Here is a 14,054-nt window from a genome sequence, read left to right as displayed (position 1 = left end):
TGATTTATGAAAAATCTTATTTTATCGTATTGTCTCCTCCACCAGTACCCTATGTTACTAATGTTAATGGTGAGGCATTCCTCGTGTTAGGGAAAATGTCAGTTCGTATTACTCCCACAATAGAGCTTCACAATTTGCTATATGTACCTACTTTATCTCATCATTTGATATCTGTCCCATAATTGAACACAGATGCTAAGTGTTCTGTGACATTTTTTCATATGTATGTGATATTTCAGAATCATATCACTGGGAAGTTAATTGGTCGGGGGTATCTGATAGGCAGATTGTTTCATCTGGATCTGACATATGCGGGGGAGAAACCACGGGCACAGTCTCAAACCACTTTAATATCCACTTCTAACAAGCTAAGTGAAGTATGGTTATGACATCGTCGCTTAGGGCATCCATATTTTAGTGTTATGAAAAAATACATGCCTACTTTGTTTATTAGTGTGGATACGTTATTTTTACATTGTGAGACATGTGTTTTGGGCAAGAGTCATCAATCTAATTATTCCCCTAGTACTTCTAATAAAAGTATTATTCCTTTTGAATTAATTAATTCTGATGTTTGTGGACCATCCAAAGAGTTTACGTGTTCGAAATACGGTATTATGTGTCATTTATTGATAATTGCACACGCCTTTCATGGATTGTTCTTCTTAAAACTACAGATTATGTTTTTTCGGCTTTTGAAGCATTCTATACCACTATCCAAACACAATATAATGAAACAATTAAAGTTCTTCGTTATGATAATGGGGGGGATTATGTGAATCTTGTCTTTCAGGAGTTCTTTAACACACACGGTATTGTTCATCAAACAACGTGTCCTTACACACCTGAGCAGAATGGAGTTTCTAAAAACAAAATTCGCCATTTACTTGATATGGCTCGGTGTATTCTTTTTAGTGCCCATATACCTAAATACATTTGGGGTGATGTTGTCATAACTTCCGCACACCTCATTAATCGTCTTCCATCTCGTGTCTTTTAGGAAAAAGTTCCATATGAGGTGCTTGCATCTCATGTCTCATTACCCTCTTTTCATAACATTCTTGCTCGTGTCTTCGGTTGTGTTGGTTTTGTCCATCTTCCAAAACATCAAAGGTCTAAATTGGATGTCCGAGCAGTTAAATGTGTGTTTGTTGGGTATGGAGGACATCAGAAAGAGTACATGTGCTATCATCCACCTACCAGAAAGTACTATGTCACAATGAATGTTACTTTCTTTGAGGACATGAGTTATTTTATCTCTTTTGATACTACTCTTCAGGAGGAAAATTCATATTTTGAAGAGCTGTATCATGGAGAGTGGGAGACAAATGAGCCAGTAGATATGGTAACAGCTTCAGTTGAGATTACCAATGTGTCATTCTATTGGGGCTAATACTAGTGAGGCTAATAGTATACAATATGTCTTGCCAAATAAGTCTACTCGGGGTCAGCCAACAAAAAAATATGAACCTACCCTTCAGGCTAAAGTTAAGTATCTTGTGGCAAATTTTATGTCTACCAAAAGATTGTCTAAGTCATATGAATCATTTGTGAATTAAATATCTACTGTATCAGTACCTAACAAAGTGCATGATACATTAGGAGATCCAAAATGGAGGAAAGCAATGGACGAAAAGATAGAAACATTACAAAAGAACAATACTTGTGAGCTTGTATCTCCACCACATGGCAAGAAAGCTGTGGAATGTCATTGGGTGTTTACAGTGAAACATAATCCAGATGGGTCAGTGAGCCGGTATAAAGCACACTTAGTAGCAAATGGGTTCACCCAGACATATGACATAGACTATGATGAGACATTTACACATGTTGCAAAGATAAACACTATTCGGGTATTGCTCTCTTTTGCTGCTAGCTTAAACTAGCAACTTAGACAGTTTGATGTTAAGAATGCATTCCTTCATGGAGAACTTACAGAGGAAGTGTACATGGATCTTTCGCCTGGATATGTGGCCGCTTCTCTAAGTAACTTTGTATGCAGATTGAGAAAGTCTTTATATGGTCTTAAACAGTCACCTCGTGCTTGGTTTAGAAGATTCTCACAATACATGAGGAAAATTGGCTACAGACAGAGTAATTCAGACCACACATTATTTCTCAGACATAAACAAGGGAATGTAACAACCCTAATCATATATGTTGATGATATGGTAGTTACTGAGAATGATACTGTTGAGGTGGATAGATTACAGAAACAGCTAGCCACAGAGTTTGAGATGAATGACCTATGTACACTCAAGTACTTCTTGGACATTGAGGTAGCCCGGGGAAGTGATGGTATCTATATGTGTCAAAGAAAGTACATTCTTGATCTACTAACAAAGACATGTATGTTGGATTGCACTCCCATTGATACTCCTATTGAGCAGAACCATCGATTAACAGAGTATCCAGATCAAGTGCCTAATGAAAAAACTCGTTATTAGAGGCTAGTTGGACACTTGATTTATTTATCACATATCAGACTAAATGTTGCGTATGCAGTAAGTGTAGTGAGTCAGTTCATGCATAATCCCAATGTGGACCACATAAATGTTGTTGTAAGGATTTTGAGGTACTTAAAGTCAGCTCCAAGGAGAGGAGTAATGTTTTCTAATCACAATAATATCTTTGAGGTTTGTGGCTTAACAGATGCAAACTGGGCTGGAAAATAATATATATCGGAGATCCACATCAGGGTACTTTACCTTTGTTGGGGGTAATCTTGTTACGTGGAAGAGTAAGAAACAAAATGTGGTAGCTCGATCTAGTGCTGAAGCAGAGTACAAAAGTATGGCTCAGGGAGTGTGCGAATTGTTATAGCTTAGAATCTTGCTACAAAATTTGGGTATTAAGTCTAAGTGTGTTATGCAGCTGTACTGTGACAACAAGGCAGCTATTGATATTTCACAAAATCATGTGCAACATGATCGTACAAAATATATGGAGGTTGATTGTCACTTTATAAAGAAGAAGTTAGACGCAAAGATCATTAGCTTTCCTTTTGTTCCTACAGAAGAGCAACTTGTCGATATGCTCACAAAAAGAATGTCTAAGAAGGCCTTTTATGACTCACTTAGCAAGTTGGGCATAGTTGATGTGTATGCACCAACTTGAGGGGGAGTATTAACGTGAGTAATGGAGCAAATTAGGGCGTGATTCAAGGGGAGCCAATTAAGGAGTGATTTGTTGTAGGAATATACAAATATGTGTTCGATTATTTATAGAACATTTCAGTGTAAGAAGTTATGAATCAATATACATTTCTATTTATGCATCTAGTACTTCTACTTTTATCAGGGAGTTAATTTGATAGTGATCGAAGGAATTTACATTTGGATGTCTCTCATACAAGTTAAATGTTTCCACATTATGTATACAAAGACCTGGAGCCAGGCAATGACGAAAAGTATTTCAGCACAATTCTGGAGGAGGAGAATGATACAGTAAGGAAGTTGCATTCAAACCATGCCATCTGATCGACCATCAATGGGCAAAGTTGTAGAGATGTTGGAAGGACCCCTTCATTCCTTGACAGTTTCATCTTGTTTACTCCTACAGAATCAGCCATTAATGACAAATTATTAGCAGTGATGCAGAAGAATCTCTATCATATGACCCAATTCCAAGTGCCTGAAACTGGTGAGACCCAATTTTGAATATGATAACACGAACAAAAGGCAACCAGCTCCTAACTTGTGAAAATAGCCTCTTCCAAGTTTCAATTTTTTTTCTTTTATGACAAGCTTTTACCAATTCCCATAAGGTGTTGTTTCATGCTACGACTATGGCATTTAATTAATCTAACTTCTTAAGTGTATAATTAAGACACGTTTATTTTCATTTTTATATCTTGTTGTTAATAGAACATAGATTGAAAATGCAAACAGAGCTTCTACAGCAGCATATTGGACCGACGACAACAGCAGTGTGTTTATTTCCGTTTTGAAGAAGATGATGTACTGTAACTTTTAGTTTATTTTTAGGATTACACTTGATTACACCTTTTATATGGAGTTTTACATCTTTAACATTTAATTTTCTTTGGGGCTTTCTGAATAGGGGTGTAAATGGGCCGAGTCGAGCTGAGTACTAGGTTGTTAATGTTTGACTTGTTTTCATTCGATCGAGTTCGAATCAAGCTAAAATTTGATTTTTTACCTTCATGTTCAAGCTCGGCTTAGGCCGGCTTGAATCATTTGAAATTAATATTTTAAAATAAAAAAATTCAAAATAAAATTAAATTTGATGTCATAATATCATATAAAATCTCTTTTAATTAAGAAAGAATAGAATAGTAGAGTACATGTTTGTGGTCAATGACGAATTGACAATGTGAGTTGTTTGTTTTTTAAGGATATGGTCATTTGGGATGGTGAAAAATTTATGGAATTGATCGAATTATGGCTCATAATAAACACTATTTATATAATGTACAATAAAATTATGGTTTCATTTAATTATTATTTATAATCATATTTAATATTATTTCTCATATAAAAATTATATTATATATATATTATAAAAGTTATTAAGTCAAACTTAATAAACGAGTTCGAGCTAGCTCGCGAGCTAAACGAGTCGAACGAGCCGAATATTTGTTGTTTAAACTCGGCTCATTTTCAAGATCAGGCTTAATATTGAGCTCAAACTTTACTCATTTGTTTTATGAGTTCAAGCCGAACGAGCTAAAATCGAACCGAACACGAGCGGCTTGAGCCTACTTACAACCATATTTCTGAAAACAAGGCCGTAAACTGGCTCCTTCTTTGGGTTTTATCAATTATGTAAGATTGGTTGAACCGTACATCGCATGGGCCATTGGTTGAGGATTGTAGTTGCAAAGTGACTTCCAGTTCCAGAACTGCGAACTGCCGTCATCACCAATTCACCTGCCACCACCTCCGCATCACAAAATTGAAAAATTAAATGTTCTTATTGGGAGAGAAGGACTTCTATGTCATTATAAATTTTGAAGACCTTTCAACTGTATAAAACTTGGCACAAGGAGTAGCCGTGTAGCTAGGAATCTTCTACCCCAGCAGTTGTTACATCACGTCACTTCTTTGAACACTTCAAGGGCCCGGGGATAGCTGCAAGTTAGTCCTAATTGGCAACCCTTTTCTACGTAATATCAATTTCTTCGCCTTGCTCGGTTGCTCCCAGTTTTCATCCAGAAAATATGAACTACTCCCTTCTGCCTTTCCTTTGGATCGTGTTCTCTTTCTCAATCAACCTTCCATTCAGTGTATGTGCCGACACAGTCGAATATGGCAACTGCAGCCAACCTATTACCTGCGGGGGCGTCAAGAGCCACATCTCTTACCCCTTTTGGGGAGGGACCAGACCCGAATATTGTGGCAAATCCGGGTTTGGGGCTACATGCACTGATGACGATGTCCCGATGATCACCATGAAGAAAATCGATTTCAGACTTCTCGACATGAGCAATAGAACTACTACAGCAATTCCGACTGTGACAGTTGCAAGGGAGGATTATTGGACGACTCTCTGTCCTTCGAGTTATATTACCACAGACCTCAACTACTCTCTGTTTCATTACGCATCTGGCCCTCAAAACGTGTCTTTTTACTACGGATGCAGTTTGTCTGCAACTCTAGTATCATCAGGGGTTAATGTTTCTGCTATCACGCATTATTGCAGCAGTAACGTCACCGTTTCGTTTCTCACAGAGAAGCAAACTGCTAAGAATCCAGATACCATCTGTACATCTGTGGTTTTGGTTCCAGTGTCTGCGTCGGCTGCTAATGCGCTCGACAACAATCAAACATCAACCATCCAGGCTTATGTAAAAGGTGGTTTTGAGTTGAATGTGCAGAATAATGTTAATGGTCTTTGCAACGACTGTGCGGCCTCTGGAGGATATTGTGGGCAGAACACTACTAGTCTTGACTTCATTTGCTTTTGCCAGAATGGAACTTCAGCAACAACATGTGGTTCAGATTCAGCAACCCCCAATTCATCACCAGGTATCGATGATTTCATTATTTCTTTTGCAAATTAAAATCAAAAGCTGGTAACCACAATTAGGATGAGATGGCTTTCTAGCTGATATTTTAGTAACTTACATTTGTTGGAGCGCAAGAACATAACAAGTGACAAAAAAAAATATAAATTATAAATGCGCGTATCATATTCAATACCTAAGGGGCACCATCATCAGTACAATGTCAACCATTGTCGCTATTTGATTATGTTACAACGTTGATCTTTTTAATTTTTGGATGAGAATTACAACCTTGATCATTATGTCACTTTCATGTTGCCCGCAACTTTGATGATTATGCCACTATTGAAAAGCCTCGAGCTCTAACAATTTTTTTTTCTATAGCTGGTTCAAATTCAACATCTCTATATAAGATCATAGGTACGTACATACGGTGTATTTATAACTTACATTTGATATTTCTATCATGGTTTCACAATCTAAACTCAATTTTTTATCCACATATGCATTTCTGCAGGAGTTTCTGGGGCTTTCCTAATCGTCATATATATTATGTACACATCAAGGAAGAAAATGATCTTCCTCAAAAAAGGACAGAGGAATGAGTTGGACATCGATGCATTTATAAGGAATTACGGATCGATTGCCCCCAACCGGTATAGTTACCCAGATGTGGTGAAAATGACCAACTCATTTGGAGATCAAATTGGTAAAGGAGGATATGGAACTGTGTACAAAGGAAAGTTGCCGGATGGCCCTCTTGTGGCAGTCAAAGTCCTAAGTGAATCAAAGGGTGATGGAGAAGAATTTATTAATGAAGTTGCTAGCATTGGTCGAACTTCCCATGTCAATGTAGTCACACTTTTGGGATTCTGTTACCAGAGAAACAAAAGGGCTCTGATCTATGAATACATGCCTAATGGATCCTTGGATAAGTTTATAAACAACCAAGGATCTTTAGAGGCAAGTTGCCACTTAGAATGGAACACATTATCTGAAATTGCAGTCGGGGTAGCGCGAGGACTGGAGTACTTGCACCGTGGTTGTAACACTAGAATTTTGCATTTCGACATAAAGCCACAAAACATTCTTTTGGATAAAGACTTCTGTCCAAAAATAGCTGATTTTGGTCTTGCTAAACTGTGCAAGACTAGGAAAGTATCGTGTCAATGTTGGGAACAAGAGGAACGGCAGGGTACATTGCACCTGAAGTATTTAGTCGCAACTTTGGCGGAGTCTCGCATAAGTCTGATGTTTACAGCTACGGGATGATGGTTCTTGAAATGGTTGGGGCAAGAAGAAATTTACATTCTGATGTGTCCCATACAAGTGAAATGTTTCCAAATTATATCTACAAAGACCTGGAGCTAGGTAATGACGAAAGCTTTTTCAGCACAATTCCGGAAGAGGAGAATGAAACAGTACGGAAGATGATACTAATTAGTCTTGGTTGCATTCAAACCATGCCATCTGATCGACCATCAATGAGCAAAGTTGTAGAGATGTTGGAAGGACCCCTTCATTCCTTGACAGTTCCACCGAAACCTTTGTTGTTTACTCCTACAGAACCAGCCATCAATGAGCAAACTGTTAGCAGTGATGCAGAAGAATCTATGATTAAACCCCCAGAATCTGAAACATGGTGAGACCCAATTTTTGATATTTTATAATTTTAACTTGAATAAAAAAACAGTTATAGCTTTCAACTTATAAAAATAGCCTAGTCCAAGTTCCAACGTTTTTGCTTTTGTTTTTCTAATGTATCTCTTACCAATTTTTCTGAGGTGTTGTTACATGCTTCCATTGCTACGACTATGTCATTTGATTAATTTTAACGTTTTTGGTGTTTAATTTAGTATAGGCAAATAAGCAATGATCATGAGATGTATGAGAGTTAGTTAGTCCTTCTTCAAATCATGCATCAGGTTGATCAGAAGAGATGGAAACTATGGAGTTGAATAAAGATAAATGAGTAAGGTTTCCAGGTTTTGTATGTACTGGGTGCACTTAAAAGGTTCTACAAATTCCGCTGGGTCAACATTTCCCGGGTGAAAAAGGATCTTTGCTAGATACATTCGGAAAACGAATTTTGTAATTGACATGAGCAATAGTAGTAGTACAACTACGACTGTAAAAGTCGCCCGAGATGATTCTGGGAAACTATCAGTCCTAAAAGAGTGAGATTTACGTTCCCACAGACCTTACCTCCTCTTTCTTTTCACCTACTCTTATGACGTTCAAAATCTGTCTTTTTTACTTTTGCCCTACTGCATTTCGTATAAGTGTAGTTGCAGTGCCACAGGTAGAGCGCAAATCGATCCTGTGACTGTGGGAGCCTGTACAACAAAGGTTGTAGTTCTGGTATTGGAATCCGCTTCTGAGTCTCTGGACAGATATTAGACGGTGGTTTTCGATTGGATGTGTTAAATGATGATACAGGATGAAGAGTTCGTGGACAAAACTCTACAAGTGCTCTTGTACACTCAATCCATCATTCTATGCAAACTCATTGCCTTTGGCTCCGGCTCCGTCCCAGACTGATGCTTCTTACTCTTCTTATTACGCAATTTCTTGGGCACAATCTTCTTTATAAACTCTGCTCCCATCTTAGGCACAAACTTTCTTCTGCCCTTACTCTTACCCTTCTTACCAACGTTAACGGATAAGTCATCTGTATGATCACCCTCATCAATCTTCTTCCACTTCTCATCATCAACAACCAAATACTCAATCAAACTAGTCTTCTGACTATTACCTTCATCAAAACACACCCTAGCGCTAAGCTTCACAGCATCAATCTCTTCAATTGAAGAGTCTGAGACGTCCGAATCTGATTCAACCTCAGGTTCAACCAATTCAAACACACCACCATCATCACTCTTTACTCTAACAACCCTCACATCAGTCGTTAAAACCAATACTGCATAGCCGATCCTTTTAGCCATATATCGCAAACCCGATTTCGCATTCGAGCAAGTCTCCATTAACCAAGAAAAGTGCTTACACGTAAATTCCGGAAACAAATACAGAACAGCTGATAATGTAATCCCAATGGGAGGGCTGGTGGTGCACAAAGCCAAAACCACCACCGCAAACACCTTCGCCTCCGCCGCAATAACCGGAATCAAATCCTCCCAGCTGCCACCGGCCGTTTCTTCAACACAACTTTCCTCATCGCTTTCACCCGGAATCCGAGAATCAGTGTCTTCTGAAACACCATGATCACCTTTTCCGGCCATGGAATTCTCCAACTCTCCCCAACTTGGTATCACCAACATCGTAAAAATGACCGGAACACTTATCGGAACACTAGACGGTCGGATCGGAGACCCGGTCAACAGGGTGTTAAATCCGACTGTCCTTCCGAAATATTCTTCTTCCTGTTTTATCCCGACTGTTCTCTCAACCGATGAAAGAGAATGATAAGAATGGTGGGAATCTAGTCTGGATAAACAGCGATCCGCCCCTTGTAAGAAAACACAAGGTCAAGCTTGATCCGGCAACTTTTAGTAATGGCAAGATTTCTCATTTTTGGCAAACAGAGTACCTGTCATGTTTTTCTATTTTGGTCTAGATCATTTTCCAAAATTGTCTAGCAACGGCACACCAAAACCCATGGTTGCTATATTACCTAGTGATTGAATCCCGCCCTTGTTTTGACACGTTCTACACATTTTGAATTTTTACCAAACTCTGTCGGTAAAGGTCAAATGGAAATGCAGTAAATGTCAATTTCAATGTAGAAGATAAATTGCCAGCTGGTGGAAGATTTTTTTTAAGAGTCAAAAAAAAAAAAACTTTGCTCTTGTAGATTGAAAGTTTCGTGGTAGGCTGTGTTGTCCCTGAAACCCCCCCCCCCCCCCCGGGCCTAGCCCTCTTTCTCTACTCAAGTCTTAAGCTCAAGATTGAAAAGTTTCGTAGAATCATTATGCTGTGTTTGGTAAAGATTTTTGTCATGGCAGATTAACATAAAAGGTGGCAATGAGATTGTATTTAAATATGTATTTGAATTTCGTTAAGTTATGTGTTTCTATATTCTTATGAGATTGTGGAAATGAGATGTTCCATATAAATTTATATATTTATTCTGTTAGTTTAACAAGTGCTAGGGTAAAAATAGAAAATAAGATTGATCTAGGTTTTATCAGATTGTGGTCGACTGGTTGGCGGTAGTTCTTTAGTTTAGATAAGAGACACAAATTAAGGAGTATGGAGGGAAAATTGGCGCCAAAATTAGAATTGTTGGGTGTCTTTCTCAAGGTAAAGGGCGGGAAAAACATTGATTCTCTCAGATGAGGTTAATTTTGTCTTTAAACCCTTTTTGTGGGCCTCACGTACTTGCCACGTCACCAAGATGACGGAGAAGTTGAAAAAAAACTGACGGAAGTACTTCAATGATAGCAATACTAGAGTCTGGGTATCACATTGGTACGATTAAGAGTTGAGGTATCACATTGGTAGGTACACCAGAGTTGAGGGACTGTTGGTGAAAAAAACTCTTGAGCTATATATACACTAGTGAAGAGATATTACTTTTCCTATACTTCAAAATAATAGCAATTTTTTACCTTTAAAAAAATAGTAGCAATTTTTATTCTAAAATAGTGTAATGTTGAGAAAATTATTTTTTGGTGTACTTGATTTTGAATTTCCCCACATACACTTGAACCACAAACTACTACCATTCTCAGGAAATGAAAAAAAAAACCTACAAACCAATACAACGGTATGCGGAACACACTTATTGCATTCCTATCCCAAACCGTGGTAGAGAGGAATTCCTCTCTGGCCACATGCCCACATCCTCCCCATTATTGGCAACTTCAATTATATAGGCCATCTTCCCCACCGTTTGTCCATTCCTTGACCAAAAAGTATAGACCCATCATGCATCTCAAATTTGGTTTATTCCCGTCATTTTCGTCGGAACATGATATGACCGCCGAGGTGATGAAAGATTGCAGTCGTCCAACTTAAGATTCCCACTAATAAGTTTCTCTTTCTTTTGATGGGATCGGTCAATCAACGGCGGAGGTTATGTCAAAATGTTTCCTTCCCTTGCCACAAAGAATAGATTAATATAAACTCTGATCCGAGCGTGTATCGAACCTCAGTACGGGGGTTGCCCAGCTAGACTCTTACCAACTTAGCCAAGGGCAGTGGTCACGGCCTTTATGTTTCAGTATCCTGATTCAACCAAATAATTTCTAAGAAATTGACAAGAAACAGAAAATGGTTCTCTGAGCAAACGGACAATTCTATCACTCCTCCCCACCAACCAAATACATAAATTATTGAGTCGGTGAATAGTCCATGTTTTCGAAAATACTATTGAAAGACACTAATATTGAAGTTTTTGTTAAGGACCAATGTATTTGAAAAAGCGATTTGGACCAAAACACCAAAGTTTAGTCACTGTCCTACTACTAATCTCCTAGAAATTTCACTTGATTAATCTAATTCACCCTCAAACAAAATCAAGATGATTCAACAACCAAATTGTGTTTCTTGGTGTTAAAAGATACTAATTATTCTACCAATAAGCAGGCTACTTTGCTTTATACCAATATATTGCTGATGAGATACAGTGATCATCACCGACTAGTCTTTTCTATAATTGAATCATGTGGCTAACGGTGTATGAATCACGTTGCAGATTCTTGGAGTGAAAAGTGACAAATAGTTAATCTGAACTGAAATCTTCAATCAATTTTATAAATGGAAGTCTGAAAAGGGTGTTTTCTTTAGTTAGTTTAACTAATTAGTCAAATAATGATGACACAAACCACGCTGTCTATTTCTATTATATATAACCTTCCCCCGCAACTGGAAGCATTATAGCTCAAATTTGCTCTTCTCCACATTAAAAAATGGAAGCCACTACTTGGGTTACATATGCAGCGGCTTGGCTGGGAGCTCTAGCCCTCCTCCTCCTCCTCTCCCGCCATCTCCGCCGCCGCAAGCTTAAGTTGCCGCCTGGCCCAAAACCATGGCCCATCATTGGAAACCTTAACCTCATAGGCGATCTCCCCCACCGCTCCGTCCATGCCCTCTCCCAAAAATATGGGCCAATCATGCAGCTCAAATTCGGATCTTTTCCGGTAGTCGTGGGATCCTCCGTAGAAATGGCCAAGGCCTTCCTCAAAACTCACGATGTCAACTTCGCCGGGCGGCCCAAGTTCGCGGCCGGCAAACACACAACTTACAACTACTCGGACATCACTTGGTCCCCTTACGGCCCATATTGGCGCCAGGCTCGTAAAATGTGCATCATGGAGCTTTTCAGCAACAAACGTTTAGAGTCATATGAATACATAAGAAGAGAAGAAATGAGTGCTTTGCTTAGAGGCTTGTATAAGTCCTCCAACACCAACATTTTGCTCAAAGACCACCTCTCCACTGTGAGTCTTAATGTTATAAGCCGGATGGTGCTCGGAAAGAAGTACACCGACGAGTCAAAGGAGGCGATAGTCAGCCCCGACGAGTTCAAGAAAATGCTTGATGAGCTGTTCTTGCTAAGTGGAGTATTGAATATTGGTGATTCGATTCCTTGGCTTGATTTCTTGGACTTGCAGGGGTATATAAAGAGAATGAAGGCTCTGAGCAAGAAACTGGATAAATTCTTGGAGCATGTGTTGGATGAACATATTGAGAAGAAGAAGGCAAAGGGCTTTGTTGCAACAGATATGGTTGATGTGCTCTTGCAGCTAGCGGATGATCCCAACCTTGAAGTTAAGCTTGAGAGGCATGGAGTCAAGGCCTTCACTCAGGTACTATCATTTCTGTATGCAATAATACATATAACAAACCACAACAACTTAAAATAAGTCCTAGTCATCCTCCACTAGTGTAAAATAATGTCCAGGTCCTTTATGTACACATAGTGGGTGGCATGGGAATATAAAGCATGTCCGGCCATGTTCTAAAAATTTATACTTTCATATTGGAGTATTAGCACTGTGTATATTAATTTATATTTTTGTTGACCGTGACCATCAGGACCTAATTGCTGGTGGAACAGAGAGCTCAGCAGTGACGGTAGAGTGGGCAATGTCGGAGCTTCTAAGGAAGCCGGAGATTTTCAAGAAGGCAACTGAGGAGCTAGACAGGGTGATCGGAAGAGAACGATGGGTCGAGGAGAAGGATATTGTTAACTTGCCTTTCATTGATGCCATTGCCAAGGAAACCATGAGGCTGCACCCCGTGGCACCCCTGTTGGTGCCAAGACTAGCACGTGAAGATTGCCAAGTAGCTGGCTATGACATTCCTATGGGCACCAGAGTTCTAGTAAGTGTGTGGACAATAGGAAGAGACCCTAACTTGTGGGACAATCCGAATGAGTTCTGCCCTGAAAGGTTCGTCGGTAAGGATATTGATGTCAAAGGCCAAGACTTTGAGCTGTTGCCATTTGGGTCAGGGAGGAGGATGTGCCCTGGTTACAGTCTTGGCATTAAGGTCATTCAGTCGAGTCTGGCGAATATCTTACATGGTTTCAGATGGAGATTGCCTGGCGGCATGAAGGAAAGAGATTTGAATATGGAAGAAATTTTTGGGCTTTCAACACCCAAAAAGTTCCCTCTTGTCGCTGTCGCCGAACCTCGTCTTCCTGCTCATGTTTACTCACTATGATTTATGGTTTTACTATCAATGGCTTTTCGTGTATGCTAAAATTTCATATGTAAGACTTTGTTTTGTCATCGCCCCATTAAACAAGGTAATATTTATATCTCTAAAATTTCATATGTTACCTAAAATCTGATTCAAGCATAACTTTGTCTTCTGACAAGCACAAGCACACCAATTGATCCGAGAAAGGCGAAAAGATTATGATCTCATAGCCAGAAGGACATGCAAAGATCATCTCTAGAAAGTTTCATCCAATTTGACAATGATTTGAGCTTTCAAAATTGAGATTTACACGAACGGTTTACGTTGAACAGTTTTAATTCATTCATTGATTTAATCTAATTTCAATACCTTAACGATGTCCGATTTAGATGAAATTTTGTAGAGATGATCTTGAATAGCATACCTAGATATTGAATCACTTATGGTGAAAAAATTTGACCGAAAAGTGTGACAAAAT

The 14,054-nt window shown here is 38.9% G+C and overlaps 2 protein-coding genes across 2 annotated transcripts; both read left to right on the top strand.

The window, feature by feature from the left end:
* Positions 1–5,190: 5,190 nt before the first annotated feature.
* Positions 5,191–7,773, top strand: LOC126799462 (PR5-like receptor kinase). Its single transcript, XM_050526666.1, is given in 4 exon segments — positions 5,191–5,990; positions 6,353–6,388; positions 6,486–7,118; positions 7,121–7,773. Coding segments are annotated over 4 exon segments (1,749 nt in total). The 5' UTR covers positions 5,191–5,404; the 3' UTR covers positions 7,615–7,773.
* Positions 7,774–11,827: 4,054 nt separating this feature from the next.
* Positions 11,828–13,715, top strand: LOC126798510 (trimethyltridecatetraene synthase-like). The gene is made up of 2 exons (XM_050525507.1): positions 11,828–12,738; positions 12,968–13,715. The coding sequence occupies exons 1-2, from the start codon at positions 11,839–11,841 to the stop codon at positions 13,595–13,597; spliced, it is 1,530 nt and encodes a 509-aa protein (XP_050381464.1). The 5' UTR covers positions 11,828–11,838; the 3' UTR covers positions 13,598–13,715.
* The last annotated feature ends 339 nt before the right edge of the window (positions 13,716–14,054 follow it).

This window comes from Argentina anserina, chromosome 6 (genome assembly GCF_933775445.1).
Source record: "Argentina anserina chromosome 6, drPotAnse1.1, whole genome shotgun sequence".
NCBI classification, from domain to species: Eukaryota; Viridiplantae; Streptophyta; class Magnoliopsida; order Rosales; family Rosaceae; genus Argentina; species Argentina anserina.
The sequence above is the reverse complement of the archived record's forward strand: the minus strand, read 5'-3'. Positions and strand labels throughout refer to the sequence as shown.